At 39.5% G+C, this 20,041-nt stretch overlaps 1 protein-coding gene across 30 annotated transcripts in view; it reads left to right on the top strand.

Annotated features, from left to right (window-relative positions):
• The window catches only part of LOC105684834 (voltage-dependent calcium channel type A subunit alpha-1), a 116,839-nt gene that overhangs the window by 28,966 nt on the left and 67,832 nt on the right, over positions 1–20,041 (top strand). For all 30 annotated transcript variants that reach the window (XM_048650570.1, XM_048650574.1, XM_048650556.1 and 27 more), the window contains exon 2: positions 15,794–16,024. In XM_048650570.1, coding sequence (XP_048506527.1) covers positions 15,795–16,024 — 230 coding nt within the window. In that variant the 5' untranslated portion in view covers position 15,794. The remainder of the gene's footprint in view (positions 1–15,793; positions 16,025–20,041) is intronic.

Raw genomic sequence — 20,041 nt, 5'->3', positions numbered from 1 at the left:
GTCGTACCAAAAAAAATAAAATCATTGAAACGAGAATCTTAACTGGCTTTAAAAAGAATCGAACTAAAAAGGCGACAATCCTAGCTAAACAGATCGGAGAGTTATTCACTTCGAACATTGGAATTCGCAGTCTTTGAACTGATGTTGTTTTTGTTGGACTGGTTTTCATACAATAAGGGTGGTTTCCACAAAACGGTGTTTTCTTTTCAGAACCCTGTAACTTCGGTCTAAGATCGTTTTTTTCTTCTAAACTCTGTTTGTAAACTGTGTTTGCGAAACTATGGACTACTCTGTACGTGCAATGGCGGTAAAATATATGTGCGTACAGGATGGGATGCCAGAGATCCATGTGATGCGTTCGAGCATTGAACAGAAAGCCTAGATGAGCCATGAACATCAGAGGCTCGCATCCGCATTATTGTGTAATACACTGTAACGCTAATACTGTCCGCTGAACCAGGGAACCTGAATTTTCGACCTCGCGTTGCCCTTTGGTCTCCAAGCTCTCAGCTCCAAGCATATCGAGATAAACTAATCTCTGACTTTGAAGGTGCTTCTGGACGGTTCGTTTGAGGCATGATTTTCATGTAATACACATTGCACGTAGTTATAACGTAAGACTGATAATCAACAAAACCGCTGGCTCGTAACCCAGCCAAATCGACAGTTTGGAAAGTTCGAAGCACTATCGAATACCAAACTTGTGCGATTCACGCGACGGACGTTGATTCACCGACTATTTTTTCAGCCCATAGTAAATGTTCTAAAAATCTGAAGACGTACGTTTGTTAATCGAAGGTCGTTTTTTAGAACTTCGTCATGGATAATAATATATTATGACAACGCAATTTTTTAGTCGTGGAACAACTCTTTTGGCGAGCTCTTTATTACAGACATCGAATGTCGCGAATCGTTACGAACGAATGTGAATTAACTTTGAGTAACGCTTATGCGAACAAAGAGTATTACGAAGTCTATATTGTTATATCGGTCGTAGCTGGTAGCAGTAAACCATTCGATGAGTATTACATCATGCCCGTATCAGAAAGCAACTCGTTGCAAGCTCATACCGTGCTCTGGGATATAAACCTACTTTTCCAGTACCCTGAGTAGGTACCCATTGAATAAAACGATAAAATTTACTACCAACCTCGCTATTCTCATCGCCGGTATATACTTTCATCCGGACTGCAGTATAACGTACACTTCCCTTATACGTCAATCGAAAGCCTTTCTCGAATTCGATCGTCATGTGTATGGAAAGGAATTATCGCGAGAAATGTTCGTCGTACCTACCGTTGGCTTGATGAAGAAGGAGACCTGAATTCCCTTAATACTCTTACCTCATAAAAATCAGTTCGAAAAATTGATGGAATAAAGTTTTCATCTGTTTCTTTTCACACGCATGGAAAAAAGTTGCGGTAAAATGAGGAAACGGTCACGCCCAGCTACACGAAAAAGTCGTCCAAACGCGCAGTTGGCTGCGAATTAGCGATTCACAATCATAGCATGCAGTTATTTTTGAAATTGTAAACTCCTGAAATGATTGCTATCGAGATTGGCGCACATACCAGCATTTAATTTATGCCACTTTGACATTTGCGTTAAATCGATCGAATAATTCCGTACGAGCAGATTGACCGAGAGTATTTTCCCTGCATGTATAGAGCGCATGAATGCTGGAATTCACGGAACGAATGCGTTATATTGTACCTCTAAGCGAACCAGTCTCAAAGATCTGCTATTTTCACAGAAACTATCTATATGAAAAATGTGTGTAAACTGGTCCAAAAGTACCTACTTGGCTCAATTCCTAGCGCTGTTTGCACCTCGGTTCTTTTTCAAATCGGCTACGTCATCGACTCGAGTCCTCGACCTTCAGCCTTTTTTGCCGAACTTACAAAACGAACGACTGATTTTTCAACTTGTCACGAACGTATTCAGGGTTGAGGCAAGTTGTGGACGTAGTCCCTGAATTTTGCGGAGACTTGAGGTATGGCTACATTCAGGTAAATGGACTTCGTGTTACCGTACGTACAATATTTGCGAATATTGATTTGCATAGTAAATTCGCGGTATGATATGCGCTCCTAATTTTTTAGGTGGATGAGTTCCCGAATTTTTTTTTTTTTCCGAAACAAGCAGAATGAGTAGTGAATCGGAAGGAATTATGTCCGGGAAACAAAATACTCGTAACTTCGGATGATTCATTGAATTATAAACTGTGAATGACGCGTAACAATAGTTGCGGCGACGATTCGGGTAGATTATTAAAATTGATCGACGATCACATCCATTACAGCGGGTGATTTCCAATACAGGAAGATTCGATTAACGATTACATTTGTAATTGGCAGTGGTAATTCGTGCAATTTATGTATTACATTTGTACGATTCGCATCGGGCGATTTCACGATGATTTTCACCATATAATGAAAATAAAATGATAATAATTTTAATAAAACGAATTCCTCGGACGGCCAAAAACTCGCCTATACTTCATCATGAAATTTAATAGTTCATCATTATCTAGCGTTTCAATTTCAATAAATAGGTGTCAACTAACATTACGATAAACTCCAGATGCGATAGTTGGTATCGTTGGGTCGATGGGAACGGAAAAAAGATAAGGAGAAAAAATTATAATGTTGCTTATAAGTCACGCCATTTCTGACTGTCGGAAACGGCTCTCTTCGAATCTAGTGAATATTTCATTGATGACTTTTCACCTCCAATAGCAATCGATCATACATTGTATATCATAATTCTCATCGCTGGTATAGGATTTTTTCGATTATTATCGTTCAGAATCTTGGAATTTCCTGCTGCGTAATTTAAGTTTATAAAAATCACCTCCGAGCTTGCGTTATACTTTATTATGGTTGATCCTATATACCATACCTTGTCGTCGGTGTGATAATTTCCCCGGTAATTGGCCAGTTGCGGTGGTTTATTAAGAATCTTTTTTATTATACATAACCGGAAAATTTTTTACATCAAGTTTTACGCCCTCGTTATATCGTGGCCATATTATATTGTATTAGACGTACTAGGTATATTCTCGTTATACGAAGCACGAACCTTCCGCATTTCTGAAAACGATTTTCTGTCAGTTATGGATTTTAATCCCATATAGGCTCAGCGGGGTGGATTCTGACATTCTTAATCATAGAATGAACTATAATCAAAATACAGTACAACTGTATAGAATAGATTACGTTTTATATTTCAGTCTGGCAAGGTGAAAATCAAGGTAAAAATTTTTTTTTACTCAAACAAAATCAGTTATTGGAACAGGTGTGGCTCCTAAGACTTCCGCTTCATCGAAGACTCTCCAGAGGCTCTTAGGCATTTCAAAAATAGTCTAATTAAAACCGGAAGGATTTTCATTGACAATCGAATGATCAACCTCCGTATCACTTCTCATCGTTATTTGCATTTGTCGAAGTGTTGTAAATTTTTGGAAAATCAAAACATTCAATGCTTGATATTTTTCAAAAAAATATTCACAATCGTTGGGTTTGCAAAGCCCAAATAATAAGATTCGGATAAATTCTTGTTAAATATCTAAGATGATATAAAAATATTACATCTTTAATCCGTACGTTTATACGGTACAAATACGCTTAAAACATTTATGAAGGTTTCATTTAGTGACTCTAAAGTACGAAGGGTCTGTGACTAAAAAAACTTCACCGTACAGAATCGTGCGTTACGTATGGTACATAATTCTTTTATGTCAGCGACGGGAACACCTGTACAGAAAATAACGAGCGACATGCTACAAGATATCTAGCACCTTTACCTTCCTCGAACAGTTTTTATTCTTTATTCCTCATTCTTATTTTTTTATTTCATCTATAATACCTGCACAAAGAACCCGCGTGTACTCCAATCGATATTTCGCGCGGGGCGAGACGAACTTCGGACCGATACGAAGGAGCCTTATCATTGTTGTCAATGGTGACGGATAATCATCGCAGCTGGGTTGAGAACCGAGCAAAAATCTGTAGTAAAGGAGGACGGTGCAGTGAGAATGAAACTACATGGAAAATGAGTGGTGAGTCTCGTATAACTTGCGCTATTATTTTGAAAAATAAAAACCAAAGTTCACATCACATCGGGGGGGTGGTTAATCGGGTTACGTTCCAATTATAATATTATCCTTCTGTGCGCTGAAATATTTTATAATTAGGATTGAAAGCTTTGGCGCGAAAGTTTGTAGAACTGCCGAAGAAACTTGGGGTTTCGACCAGTTTTATTTCATCCTTACGTCCCGACATATTTAATCCATTCGCGGGTGTATTTACCTTTTAATTATTAAGGTACTTGCGTTGTTGTGAGTCCACATAAAAATATGCGCGGGCAGATGTTCGGATTAACATCGTATCAGTGTGAATGCGGAGCGAGAGATAATTAGCTTTTTTAAATCAGTTTGATTTGTCATTAATTCCTCTTCCTCGTACATGTTTTCCTTTCATTCGAATGATAAAGCGGTACGCGAGCTTTTTTTCACATCTCGCAGAGACTCAGCGTAAATTTTTAACTTCAGAATTTTCAAGAAAATAATTATTAGAGGGCACACGCTCAGCCGCACGAAAACTGGAGTACAACTTTTCTTTTCTTCTGTTTATTCCTTTTTTTTTTTTCTTCGAGACTTATTCCTCTGTTCCCTGAACAAATACCGAAGCTGCTGATGTTGCTTGACGTAGTATAGGTATAGGTATACTTCATTCTTCTTTTATATGTAGGTATTAAGCCTGCAGTTAGAATCGATATTTGATCGTTGAAAATCCGAGCTGCATTTCTTCGCTTCAGTTAATTAATTTTCTTCCTTTTTTCATACAATATTTTCATACTCGCAATTGACGAAGCGGTGAGGACAACGTCATTACCCTTGAGATTCTTTGAACGTAATTGGAATCGTTTTTATAAAAATTAAAATAGCTGTACCCGTTTGCCCAAAAAAGTTTGACCCGTTTTCTCCGTTATTATGAAAAGTGGAAAACGAACCAGGTGCTTTTGAAAAATTCAAATCTGAATCGTCGCTACGAAGGGTGTAGATTTATAGGTGCTAAAGAAGCACCCGCGAGAAGTGAAGGGCGAATGAACGTGAACCGTGTTGTTTCATTGAATATAGAGGGCACCAGCCGTAGCCTATTCTCGCTCCAAAGGGCAAGACACAATGCCGCTCATTATTAATGTAATATCTAGTGGCGGTTTGGCACCCTTACCAAGCGAAGGGTGTCAACAATAAGAATAAACTGACTATAGGTACATATCCATAGAAATTTCACCTACAAAAGAATCCTGAACCGACTTCGGCTTCATAATTTCTATTATGTACATCCTAATTATTATGCAAGAATGTTTCCCGTATCTATTATCGACAGATGAACCGCAAGTGAAAAAATAAATTCCATCAAAAAGAAAATAGGTAGCAATTTTTTCACAAAAGAAACTGATCGATCGAGCATCATTTTTATTTTCTACAGACGATGAGAATTACATCATAATGAAATCCCCGGAGTTCTAGATCAAATTAGTTTTCGAGATATTTGATATTTTTCAATTTGTTCAACGGTAAAACGATTGTTTTGAGCTATGCCGCAAAACTACAATCACTGGAATTTTTTTTTTCAGCTATTTTGCTCCTCGTTATCAATTTTTTTTTTAGATACTTTTCGCTGCAGCCCTGTGGCACCGCGCAGAGCGTGCGATGTTACGTCGATTGTTAATCACGTGTGTGTCTATTTATAGGCATGATGCGTACATCAGCCGAATTATATCGACGTCCTGAAGCCACGTTTCAGCTGATTTAAATGGTAGAGGTCCAGGGATGAGCACTAGGAGTATATCTGTTTCCATAGCCCATAGATAGAGCACGAACGCAGATACAAAGGGCGAAAGCCCTGGTTAATTAGTATAGAAACCTGAATCTCCACTGAATACCTCGAATTACTAATTAGTAATCAAGCACTTCCCAACCCTGAATTTTTGGTTTCAACAAGCATAAAAGATAAAAAAAATTTATTCGAGCTATTTATTTTCATCATTTTGAGATGACTTTGACGATCTTGATGATTTCGAATTTCCAAATTCAGTTGAGCTCCACACAATTTGATACTACCTCGGAAATTTGACTACTTCTCTCTAAAATCCTTTACTGAAAACTGAGAAAAAGGATTTTGGGCTCTGACCGCTTCGGCTGTACGATTTTTTAACATTGATTTAGATATTCATTTCCAAAAGAATATCAAATCTCATTGATCAAGTTTACTTCGTATGCTCGTTTCGAATTTCATTACGCTCGGGTTATACGTGCAATGCAGGTCTCAAATCCTCTTGAATTCTATACGTCGAAATGAGCGTTACGAAATATTCGTGTTTCAGTAATATATAGGATTACACGTATGCTTTCAGAATTTTTTTTTTTTCTCCCATTCAGAGCAAACAGATGAGCTGCTTCGGATCAATTATTCCCGCGTCGTTGTTCGCTGTTTGCATACGCTCCTATACGTATACAATTTAATTTAGTTTTCATTTAATTTCACTGCAGCTGCAACTATAATTTACCTTCGGAGTTCGCTCATCACCTCCCGTCATTTTATCCGACTGACAATCCATGCGCCGATTCAATGTTTCACGTTCCGCGATCCGCTCCGTTAGCTACGTTTATGGCTGCATATATGATACATGTACCTATGTATACATATGTACATTGTACATCGCACATCGGGATCGCCATTCAAATATCCTTCGATCACCATGAAACACTTTTGTATAGCCTGCATCGTAACTTCGGCGACTTTATTGTCGTCGGCAGCTGCGTACGAAAAATTCAATTCCTGCGCGAAAGCGGTCGATACAAAAATTGAAGTTGATCGTAATTAATTTTTCTTTTTACCTCCGGGATGAGAACGTTTGTATTTTCATATTCCGGCCCCAGTTGGATTAAACGAAAACAAAACCAAAACGATGGAATTTTAATAAAATCACGCGATACGCCCAGAAAAATTAACTGCCAGGTGCAAAGGTGGGTACATGCGTCAAAATTTTTATAACAGCTGTTGAAGCTTCCATTGATTACTCGCGGATATTTTTCGAGCTCCCGCACTCTTCGTCTTCAACTCAATTTTCGCTCGGATAAATTTTGCATAACTTTATGCTCGGGGTATCTTCTCGCCAATTTGTTTTCAAAGTTCATTCTTTTTTTTTTTTTTCTCTTCGAAAAATCCGATCTTTCGTCCAGCATGCTTACGTAAAGCATATTTGAACCGAGAACAAAATTGTACGAGACATAATTCCGCGTCTACTCGAACAATGATTTTCCCTCGTCATTCATGATCTGATTCTTATTGGTTTCTATGTTCGTGAACTTTTTAATTTTCAAACGGACCGGTACGCGGTGCCACCTTTATCTTCTCAATCTGGCTGCACAAATGTTACCACGAATCCATAGATTCCAAAAAAGTGGTCCGCACAAATCGATCGAGAATAAATTGCATAATCAGGAACTTTGTGATAATTTTGACGTTCCACGTTCGTGAACAAAGTAACGTTCCGTGGGACGAGAATACGTATATTTTTAAATAATTTACGTAACATGGTCGGACTTCTAATCAACGAGATGTAGGTCTAATCGTATACCCTTGTACGTAATTAATTCATCCGAAGTGGTACGCGGATGGTCCTAAGTGTGGAGAACGCTTCGGACGTAGGGTTAAAACATTTCGTAGGCATTTCGTCCCTTTCTAGATCTCACAGCGGATCTAGTGTTCCATCAATGGCTTTAATTTACGCAGATGCAAAGCGAAACGTATGAGAGGTACACCGATCTTCGAAATAGAATTCCAACCAATCCAAGGTCAACCATTGCGAGGCCTTAACATTATTCTACAAAAAAACGTCAAGGGACTAAAATCTAGCATGAGACATGCCGTACTGATCCAATAAACGGAAAATTTATAAAAATTCGAGCTGATTAATTGGTTCAAAAAAAAAGCTCGATTTTGAAATTCTGTTGCCCGTCGGAATCTTACTGGAGGTGCGATAACGCGTTTGAAAAGTATATCATCAAATTAGTCTCGTCTAGCCGGAGTCGAGTTTCCGCAATTACGAATCATATACCGGATAAGGTTAATTTAATCGGCAAATTTCATTTCCCTGTAGTTAAACTCGATTCCAGAGTCAACTCCCAGCGGAACTTTGTAATTAAAAAGAATAAAAAAAATTAATAAAAGGTACCTCATCCAAAGGAATACACCTAGTTTGTGAGTCTGTGCAGTATGATCCTGCAATTGTAGATATAACATATCTACGCTGCAATTAAATTTTGACAGTTTTGCGAGAAATCGTAATTCATCTCAGGGCTAATCGACGTTATGCTCGAAATCTTTGACGGTGATTACCGAGCAAACCTTCAAAACAAATTTTTACGTTCCTCCGTTCATTTCGTAACGTACGTTTGTCGAATCAGGATTTGTTTGTTCGAATTGTGCAAAAAGCTCAGCATGTCGAGACCTTGTAAGATTTCATTTTTTCTTTTATTTCGATAACAGCAAAGGGTGGAATAAAAGTGAAAGGTACCGGCGTAAATTCGTAGGAGTCTCGTCCCAACGACCTTGGATCTCGCCAAAGTAACGGAAGTCGGGCAGAATTGACGGCAATTGTACGGTTGTTTGCCCCAACGACTGCGAGAAGCAAAGGAAAAATGAAATCCAAGTAAAAACGAAAACAAACTGAACGACAAACAACCGACGGAAAAAAGAAAACGTGCAAACAACAGAGTTGATTTCCTTTTGCTCGGTCGAGTGGCCACGTTTCGTCAATTAACGGTGGAAAATAATTGACGAGAAGAATATATCACCAGCTGACGTATACTTGCACAAATACAGGCACTTCATGAATTCGTTTGGATTGGACAGCTGGAATAATTTTATGCAGAGTGCCGATCCGGACTTTGGTAATCGATCTTGCCTGTGTTGTTTTTAATTTTCGAAAAATGTCCTCGAATACTTTCTCTTCGAAGACCATCGAAAGCAGAAACTATTTTTTCATATTTATTTTGAATTACTCGAATGGATTTGAGTTCCGTAAATTTTTCAAATTAATTGTCGTTTCGATTGGTGATTGCCTATCGAAATTTTTTGTTTCAACAAGAAAACCGAAAAGTATTTAATTGGACAGTTGGAATTTTATCATTTATTTTCGTATCTCCAACCATATGCAGCGCAGTTAATTATTTATAGGTAGGTATAACTACGTATACACGGTAGAAACCATCACGGCGGATGCGCTCGGACAAAAACCAATGAATCCCTGGGGATTTAGTCCTCCGTGCGATCACCTCTATAGTTACATGTGAATATTGTATCATTGCATAGTGCTCTCGCATTAATAATCCAAAAGGAGCATCTTTTCATGCATAATTCGGTTTCTTCCAAACTCCAAACGTGATCACAGCGATGCAATCGAATTCACCAGATTTAATCGGCGTGTGACGCATAAAAGAATAACAATTTTCAATTTCTGATTGAAATCATTATTCAAAATATTGTCAAGCTGCGATGTTCTCGATCCAGATTTTTATATTCAACAGAGAGCTCGTAATGATCAGATTATAATAATGCGAAAATGAAATATTTTCCGTCCAAGAGCAGCGGCTTACAGAATTTTTGGTTTGGAATTGTAGATTTTTGGCTGAACAAAATTCAGAACTCAGGGAATCAAATACGAATCATACGAGGGCGAGGGCAATCCACTTGAGTAATTTCAATTTCTTGAGAAATCTTCTAGAAAATAGAAAAAAAATCAAAGTGTCATCTCATTCTTCAATTTCGCCGATGCACGAAGTCCGTGCACGTTCAGTGCGGTTGGCCGGGAGCACGTGTAGCTCGACTACTGCGAAGTAGTAGTAGCTGTCACTTTTGGCTCCGCCTCGAACGAGCCAATGGTATTTTCTCGAGTAAATTCCCCGCGTATTCCATCAGAGAGAAAATTCTTGCGTAGTATATAATTCAAATACGCTGTGGTGAACCTGCTTTCATATCTCCGCAATACCCGGGCACTCGAGCGATCGATGAAATTTATGGAATGGGCTGAGTGTCACTCGTCTAGGAAGATGCGATAATTGTTAACCAAACGCATGCTGATGCGGTGCGGATGACGTAAGAATTTCAGATATCCAATCCCTTCGAAAGAGGAGAAATTGGAATTTCAGGGGATTCAATTTTTAAAGGAGAAAAAAAAGGAGACGACTCACTCGCAGTGTGACTAATTGTGAAAAGTCGAGAACAGAGGAGAGACAAAAACTGGGTTTTAACGAGCTTATCAAGTGGTCGTAATACGTTACGAAATCGTATCGCAGTTGATGTGTATTACTCTGTTCGGATATCGTTTTATCCGCGAATGGTGAAATCTCGGATTTCAAATTTCACTATTTTACCGTTCAGTGGCGCGGAAAAATCACACAACTGAAAGCACCGCGTTATCGGAAGATGAGTTGCGTATTAGGTATATAAGGCATTCCCCGTCAAATCGCACAGGTCTGACCCTCGCTAGTTTTTTCTTTCATTTAAATGTTTTCGAGCCCAATTTTTTCCTATCTTTTATACTTTTCAAAATCCCAAGGAGCTGAGAGCGTTTAGGTTACATATCTCAAATTTGAATGTAGGAAAAAATTCGCAAAATTTTTTATCTCCAATTCGGATTATTTTGGAGAAAGAAAAACCTGAGGCGACATTCTATCCTCATTATGAGATCTGGATCCGAATACATCATAATTTTCCCAATTCTTTCGATCAAGCGTATCACTTCTGGGCAATCTCTGACTTTATTTATCATCCATCATCATCCGGCTTTCGATCAGCGCGAGAAAAATGCGTCGATCAGACGCGGTCCAGTTCACATGAAACGTTCTATAGTACACGCATACAGGTTATACGAACGTTCCTTCAACATTTTCTCATGGTGAATTTATTTTTTCCCTCATGTTTTCACTCTTTCTCTTCCCTCCCGCCACGCTATATCGAACGGCTAACGTATAATCAGGGCGCCGATAATAATTAAGTCGATGATGGATGAACTGACCCCGCAGTTTCTTATCTCGCAGCGAGATTCCTCCTCTTAATCATACCGAGAATAAATGTACATAACGTACATACGAGTATGGATATTCTGGTTCACTGCGTGTATACAATAATGCGATATACCGTAATACGCGTATGTAGCGTCGGTTATATCCGGCGCTCGCGCAGAAGCCGGAAGCGAATTGACTCTCTTGGAGTAAAACTGGCCGGGAACGGCGTGACCATGAGGGCTAAGAGTTCCCCGGGGTGCCTGGCAACAGGTTGCTACCCTGAAATTCCCTCTTCTCGAAAGCTTTTCCTCATCTTTCTTCATTTTTAACGCTTGCTTTCCGCGAACATTTAACTGTAAATATACAGGGTGAGTCAACTTTAAACTTGAGGAATGGGAGGAGCCTAATCCTGTTTTTTTTTTTAGCTATAGTACACGATCTAGGATTTGACGAAATGAAGAAAGTGGGGAGAGCTGATTTGAGAATCACGTGCTTCCCTTGAATAGGGAAACCAAGTATCTACCTAACCAGGCTCCTCCCATTTCCGGAGTTCGATGTGGTCCAACCTGTATAATATTCATATCACACGCGGTTATAACCCCGCCAACTACATTCACCAACGAATACCTAGAAAGCTTCTGCACAACAAACGAATGCTCCCATGTAAATGTTATTGTGCAGTTAAATTATCATAATTTCCCACCTTCTGCCACATTTTTTACCGCTATACGTATGTATATCCCTGTGTTAAGAAGGAGTAACTGTGTCACTTCTTACTTTATATTACGCCCTATGTGACGAAATAAATATATATATATTTCTGTAAGTATAGAAGCTGAACAATACGGTTCAAAAATTTACTTGAAGCAATAGCATGTATAGGGGGTTCTGTGACAAATCTGAGGCCGCTGAGAATTTTACATCTTCAGAACCCCGCGAATACTTTTGGTCGAACATTTCTTGAGAGATTTACAAAAATGAAGTTCTCGGTGAAAAAAGCCACTTCCCAGAAGAAAGCTGGAATATCGAAATCATTTGTCGTCGCAATTTAGTCATCTGCTGATGTGAAAAAGTAGATACGATTACAAAATAAAATGCTTTCAACGGCTCAGGGTAAGATGCCGGTGATGATTCTGCATGTTGTGGAATATCACTCATGAAATTTATGAAATGAAGTAGAAAAAGCGAGATCACGTAACAGTAACGAAATTTTACTTTCACCGCATGCAACAGTTACACGTACACGCAGAGCCTTGAGAATAAATCTCGTTTTCTGCTGTGGGAATCCAATTCTACGACCCCCGCTGATGTAAACGGAACTAATTTCGCAGTTCTAGACACATTGTGAGCTCTACAAGTAACCCCGGAGTGTCATTACAGACATTAGAGTAGGTATACTCGTATCTCCAACCCATTTGTCACCCAACGTTTTCTTGCTTAGGTATTATTATATCTACGTATAAAATCGACTGAAAAGAATACTTCCGTATACTTTCATTTCCGTATACAATATATAACATAATACCATTTTCGTTCGACAAAAGCAATTAGCCGCAAAATTCTCCGGGGCACTCTAACATAAGTTCCAACGTTCCGGGAGGTAGGTAGGTACAAACTGTTCATTGTACACAAGTACGTACATGTACTTATGGTTTACATGACCATGTATTATTTCGCGCATACATGTACGCGTTTGTTCGTCATCTGACATCGCGTCAACGTGGTTACAATTTTGTACAACGCGAAACCAAGTACGAGTACCGCGACATTACCCCCAAGGAACTAACGCTAACGAAATTCAGAAGTTGTTCGACGTATTCGGTGCTACCTCGCAGCTCCACCCTCTTATTGTTAGTGAAGTTTTGGTTCGGCAATTCTTAACGCACGAGAACTCCGTAGGAGAATTTGGAAAATATTAGGAATATCGGTCTCGGACTGCCCAACTCGATCCTAAAGAGAGAAGAAAATCGAGCTCGTCGATGTCTTGAAGGTGACTCACGATTCGCCCGCCCGGTGCGGTGTATTGGTAAACATAGCTACGATCTGCTCGGGATACTTTAAGGCGCATTTCCATTTTCAACACTCGGGAATTAAAGTGTAACAACAAACGATCAATAATTCCATATCGTAATGGTTGTACGATCAATACCGTATATTTCCATGTATACTTTTATCGCGCCGAGTAAATAAAATTCTCTTAGCCAAATTACATTTCGTATTTTTTCTTCGTTCCCCTCGCGTTTCGAAGCTGGTCTTCTACAGTCGTGAAACCCTCATTTGTATCGCAGGATATGAGATGTCTCGAGTTTCTCCGGCATTTTTGATTTATCCGCAATCCGTTAATCATGTGCGATATCGTTACTCGTGAGCTCGCGTTACCTACTCTCTCTTCAACGAATCCGGTCGGGGTGATTCGAACTTCGAGCGTACCAATTAATCGACGCTTCGATCGCAACGCGGCGATGGGGAAATTCGTTTGTACAGTCAAGGGGGAATTTAAAACGTTCTTTGTTGTTGTAAATTATGCCATTTACTTCGGCAAACGAAATTAACTTTTTCCAAGCTTGCCGCCGAGTTGAAGAGCCGAAAGCACCTGCGACAACAAACCTTAGGTAATGAATAACAATAAGATTATCAATTACAGAACGGTTGTGAAATTCCGAAAAACAAAAACGTCGGAAAAATATAATGCGTGAAAGTATCGTATTTTTTCAAAATCTATACAACCCGTTCACTTTCCTTCGAGTAAGAAAGGCGGTTCTTGTGATATGACGTGATCCAGGTCAGGTTGGCCAACAATTTCGGTTGATTTTTTAAACTTAAATCAAAATAATATTATCAATTTTCTTGAAAATAATAAATTTCACCTAGAATGATCTTTTTTCTATTCAATTCCAGAAAATTGTAACCAACGATTTTGAAGAAAAATCTCGCCAATAAAATCAAATCGCGCTTTTTAGGACCGATTTAATCATAGAAAAAAAAACTTCAAAGCAGATTAAACAGTATAAGTGTGGAAAAATCGTTGGTCGAGCTGGCGTGAAATGTCTCGTATTTACATTAAAGGCGTGATTTTTATGCGCTGCAGCATCGATGAAAAATAAATGTAATTAACACGCGAGCGTGAAATACAGCTTTAGTGAACGTCTGCGCGCGTATACGTACGTGCGTATACGTGTGTACGGCTACATAAAGAAATAACGCAAGATCTGAGGCGAGCAAAACTCAAAGTATATAAATCTGGGGCAGATAATCGCTGATAAAACATACCCGGTCAAGAAACAACGCGTAGCGTGCCGCAAGCGGTAAACCACCCCCTGGGCAGAACAAAAAGAAAAAACAAAAAAAACAAAATGAAACAAAAAAACCGGAAGACACGCAGCTTGACAAACCGACGAGGTAACAGAAACCTGAGCTTTCATACGCCACGACAAAAGCTGAAGCATTGTATACATAGGTATACACTTGTATCTAAGTATACATAATTCGTGCTCATTAATTACTCGGCTCGTTTACTTTGGCCACTGGGATTATTTTGTGACCGTAGCCGCTGTTGAGAGACACAATCAACTGTTACACTCTAAGTTCCGGCTCTGCTCGCAGATAAGCCATATCTTGGCCTGACAATAAGTAAAGCGTATTAAACAATTTAGGTCGATTTCACCGTGAAAATAAACCTCATTCATCCTTATTTGCACCTTATTGCTCTATCTACCCGAAAAGAGAATTTTTCCAGGTTACAAGCGACGAGTAGTTTTGTTGCCCTGATTTGTATAGATTATTTATACGATGATTCTCTTTTAATTTGATTGGATTTTTTCAGAATGTTGTTCCATTGATTAATGTGAGCCTGTCCACGAGATGTAACATGATAGAAATTCGGCTCAACAACGGAACAAAATTTTCTTGACAAACTTCGCAAGAGTTTCAAAAAAAATCTGTTTTGTTCCTTCGACAAACGATTGGTTTTTGGTTTTTTGCTAGCAACGCAAAATATTTCGTAGTTAAGACATTGTTGTAACTCGGTTATCTCGCTTGGTACGCGCGTCACACAATTTTACGGTGTACGGAGATCGCGTGTATTTGCAGTTTTCATTATTTCCAGTTCGCTGTGATATACACGGAAAAGCTTTGATAGATTCAGGTGGCGAAATGTGGAATGTGAAATACTGAGAAAAATTGAGGAAAAAAAAAGTTCGAGGGAAAATTGTAAGTTCAAAGAATCTCTATAACCGGGTAACTTCGAAAACGACGGTCAGGTAAATAATGAAATATCCACCGGCAACTACGCGAGAAATTCACCCTCGAAATTTAATTGCGTTAAGTAACTCGACAATTGGAAATTTAGATTTGTTTTAAAAGTCGTACGATGCAATACCTTGTCTCACTCCTTCGGCTAACTTTCCCTATATCTATACATCTGGGGTTAATATTTCACGGAAATTTTTGAATAAATTTTCCGCACACCCTTTTTTACGCATAATAAATCAGTCGCTCTCTATGAACACGTTCTTGAGGAGGGTGGAAATTTTCGAATCGCAAAAGTTCCGTCTTGGCAACAACAAAAATGTCTGCCAAATGCGATTGTTTTCAAGCCGATTCGGTATTCCATTTGGTGTAAAATGAAAAAACTCTGAAAGATCTACTATAAAACAATCTCGTATCGGTAGTAAGGTAACATATTAAAAGTCTCGTTGATTTCAATAATTCCAGGATGTTGGGTGGCGTTGGAGGCCGACACGTGTCTACGCGCCGGCGGGGCAGCAGCCCCCTGGTGCGCGGAGGTGTGGGCCCGATGCCCTATGGAGCCCAATTGCTCGCAGGGGATGCGGGTGCTTGCCCTCCGGATGGACCTAGATACACACGCCGAAGACGGGCCGTCACTACCAGTGACCACAAGAGCTGCGCCCTTATCCAGACCAGACTCAAGCTCGGCGACATTATGTGAGTACAGATGGTAAATCTACTACGTATATTAGTTTACAGCTTACCGGAAAGTTCAAACTTCGCTAAAAAGTTTAGAACGTTACGAACTACGACCGTACAAGAATTTACCTTCTCGGAGTATACGTGTCACGTTTGACGGATGAGAAAACAATTATCGTAAAAGGATATCGTTGGATTCGATGTTACGGTATGGTTAAATGTAACAGCAGTGGGGGTACTCGATCATTACGATTGAAGCTTTGAAATTGCTTCTCTCACTTTCGATCGAAAGTAAATCTGCCCAGATCCGGACTGTCTCAAAGTGTGGTTTGCTTTATTGAATCGACGTGATTGGGTACATTACGTTGTTAGCCGCTCATTTATTGAATAACTTGAAAAATTTAATAGCTTGAAAATGATGGTATATCAGGTCTTCGAGGCACTGTGTTATTTCTACTTCGCTATAACAATAATCCTACCGAAGCAGGCTGATTCTGTTCGATGTAATCGATGACATCAGATATCGACTCTTGCAGTTCCCTGCAAAATCTGTGCAAGCTCGCTGTTGTCGGTATTACAGCGACCTTGAGATAATGCGAAAGCTCAAGTCAGTCGGTAAACCAGTTTACAGAGCTCTTCAGCAATCGCTCGAATACTCAGCCGTTACTACTGTGAGCTTTTTACCACCAGTAGCTTGACATGAAAATGTTACCAGCGTCCAAATGCGAGAATAATCACACGATACATTACACACGGAGCTTCGACACATTCATCATCCTTACCGACGTTCGTACCGAAATGGTGTTCTGTAAGACAAAAGCTTTCCATTGCTCGTTGAGATCACCGCGAGCTGGCGCCAAATCTTCGTCGGATCAAACTCTGTTCGTACTACTGGAACTTGAATTAATATCTAATGCTAGCAGTTAGGGTGTCCGTGATGTACTCATTGTCAGAGCTAATGTTTCAACGACCACTGATAGTATCGATCACTCTTCGATTGTTTCTCGTTACTTCATATTTTTAGCACACAGGCCAGCTGTCGTTACTGAACGTTACGTTACATATTATGTTTCACTTACTGTCATTGTCATTTATGTTGTTATTATCATCATTATTTTTTCTCTCCGCTAAGAACTGGTTATAAGAATCCTTATAACTATTTACCGGCACACTTCAGCGACACCTGATATTCGGCGTAAGGGTCTTAATTTTTTTTTTTTTCTCCTTTTTTTTATCACCCTGTTTGACAGTTCTTCGTGAAATTTTTGGTAACAACGTTTCATACTATTCTCAAGTACCCCATTCAATCCGGCAAATGAACATTGATCAGATTTTATCAGTCTAGTACGTATACAGCTCTGGAATACTCTCGACCGTAGAAGGGATATTCCGGTTTTTTTCAAGGGGAATGAGTCCGTGTCTCAATTTTTTAGTAAATTTTCCCTTCATAGAGTTCACGTGATAAGGATGTTGGAACTCGTGGTGCCCAACCCCCGATTGAGTTCAATTTTGAAAGATTAAATGTGAATTTCGGTACGGAGAAATTTGACTCCCTCCGATTCTTTGAAGCAGTTCAAAGTCAGCATTATACACAGCCTAGTCATCGAAGTTATTATACACCTGTACGGCAGCAGCTGGGTGATACTCGCTTACTAACTCATATACCGGGTGGTATACGAAGAGTAGTGAGGAGGCCTAAAACCTAAACCTCGACTCGCTACGGGGGCAGCAAAAGCACGCAGGCGGCAGGCAGGCGGCAGCAGGCAACAGAGAGGCGCCCTGCCGTCGTGAATCAATACCCGCATTGCGCGTGGCCTCTCCCTGTCCTTCTTTCTCTTGTAATGATTCTCATAAAGCTATCTCCGTTTTATGCCCACGAGGAGCCAGGAGAAAGTGACGAGACGCATTGAAATACCGAGATGCCGATCAGTACCATTTAAATGCACGCTTGCCCGACTTGTTGTCTCCCTTTTTATTTTCGAAAAATTAGCAAACTTTCCCATTCGATGGTTCTCCACTAACGTGGAATTTGTTTTTAGCTGAGAAAACGGGTTTCAGAAATATTTCGCAAGAAATGTAACCCGATTTTTGAGACTTTTCCTTCATCGCGTTCGATATGTCGATGATATTTAGCGACGGATCGTTACGAACGTTGCGTCGAGAAATTTTGTGTTTTTTTCCCTTCGTTTCGTGTAATACCGCCGTAATTTGGTATTAATTAATCTCAACACCTGCTAGACATACGGGTTCGATTGGGGTTGTCGATGGATTTTTTTTTTTTTCTCGAAAAATGAAAAATCTATTCGCTGCAGATACATCCGCGTGTACATGTATTTTTTTTTTTCTCTCTTTTGTTTCACAAGCGCATTCAATTAATGATAGGTAATTACGATCAATCGATTATCCTTCCATACGGGTTTTGGTAGGTCGAAAAAAACGTCATGTACTACATGGACAGGTATCTGTAACAAAGCATCGCAATCGTTAGTTTCCGCAAGGCTGAACAAACGATAGTCGAGAAAAACTCAATCGCGTGCCACATTAATACTAAATACATTATTATTATTATTTCCTGTTTTTTTTTTCTTTCATACCCACATACACGGTATGGATCTGAAAGTCGTTAGAAATTTCGGCGTCAACTATACCAATCGTTATACCTACATACGTGGTTATCGCGATGCCTTTGGTCAATCACGTGGATAATTCGAGAACAGTAACGTATATCGCGATGTGCATCTCATTTACAATCTCATGTGTATGTGTGTGTGTGAGTGTTTTTTATTCAATTTATTTATTTATCTATCTATTTTTTTTCTCACAAACATACGCGAAATTTGCCGCCGTCGCGCACTTCGGGCTTGCACAAATATTTTTAGCCTCACGTGAGATTTTAATCTGATCATTCGATTGATTAGTCAAAGGCTTTTGTGACGTCACGCACATAGCGAGGCGAGTAAGAGATCCCCGTGTGCGCCTCGTCGCTGACTTCAAGTGGAACCTACCTCAAGGCTCCATTTTTTTTTGCAAAAGAAAAATCGAAACAGACCAAAAAATAAGAACCGTTAAAAAAATGAAGAACCGATACACGTACGCGTGTCTATGACGTCAAGTTTTCCATCGTGTATTTGCGATAATGCTGTACGTAGTGTTGGGATTATTTTTGCTCGTGATAATTTTATCCATATGTACACATTCGCCTCGTCGATGAGAATCACATTTTTTTTTTTTTCCTTCCGTTCCGATGTTCATCCGACCGAATACCGCGAAGCTACGAGTTTGAACGAACGTTGCACCCGCTTCCGGACACCTCACAGGGCTTCTCGGGTCAATCCATCTGAACCCTATTAGTTCTGGTATCTATTGGATTTCTGTGCAAGGGACTCGCTTAAAGCGACTGGATTACTCATTCGCATAATGAGGAAAGAAAGAGGACTTGCATTTTTTATTTCCAGTTTAAGTATTTCTCTTACTTTTTTCTATTTTTTTCTTCGCTTCGAGCGGTTTAGATCCTGATACCGCGGCTCCCGGGCCCGGTGTCCCCGGGTTCAAACTTTCCTATTATAGTTCACCATGATTTGGACCGCGATTTATCAAAATACAATCGGATAAAAATTTTCCTTTTTTCTAATCGAATTGGCTCGGTTTGAAATAATATTACCGTTGCGACGTTGTACCCAAAAATCAAAGTCAATAATTGGATAGAATTTTCATTTTCTAGATGTTCAACGAGGCGTTTTATCGTCGATCACACGAGTATGTCAGAATTTTTCTCGTTACAGCATGAAAAAAAGTAAGAGAGAGACTATAAAAAACTAACGTCTTTATTAACCCCTTTCACGATATTCAATTATGTCCGTCGATTGTGAATATAATACCTGAATAAAGTTTCTCCCTCGGTATATGCGGGGTGTATTATTTATGATGATGTTTTACCGCGATGAAAGTGCATACATATAGCTGCTTATCACGTACACATATTCATGCAGGTTGCGTGCACACATGTGAGGCAAGATGATGTTCGGATGCATCAAC

Source organism: Athalia rosae, chromosome 2 (assembly GCF_917208135.1).
Source record: "Athalia rosae chromosome 2, iyAthRosa1.1, whole genome shotgun sequence".
NCBI classification, from domain to species: Eukaryota; Metazoa; Arthropoda; class Insecta; order Hymenoptera; family Athaliidae; genus Athalia; species Athalia rosae.
Note: the sequence above shows the minus strand (reverse complement) of the source record. Positions and strands in the feature narration are given on the sequence as shown.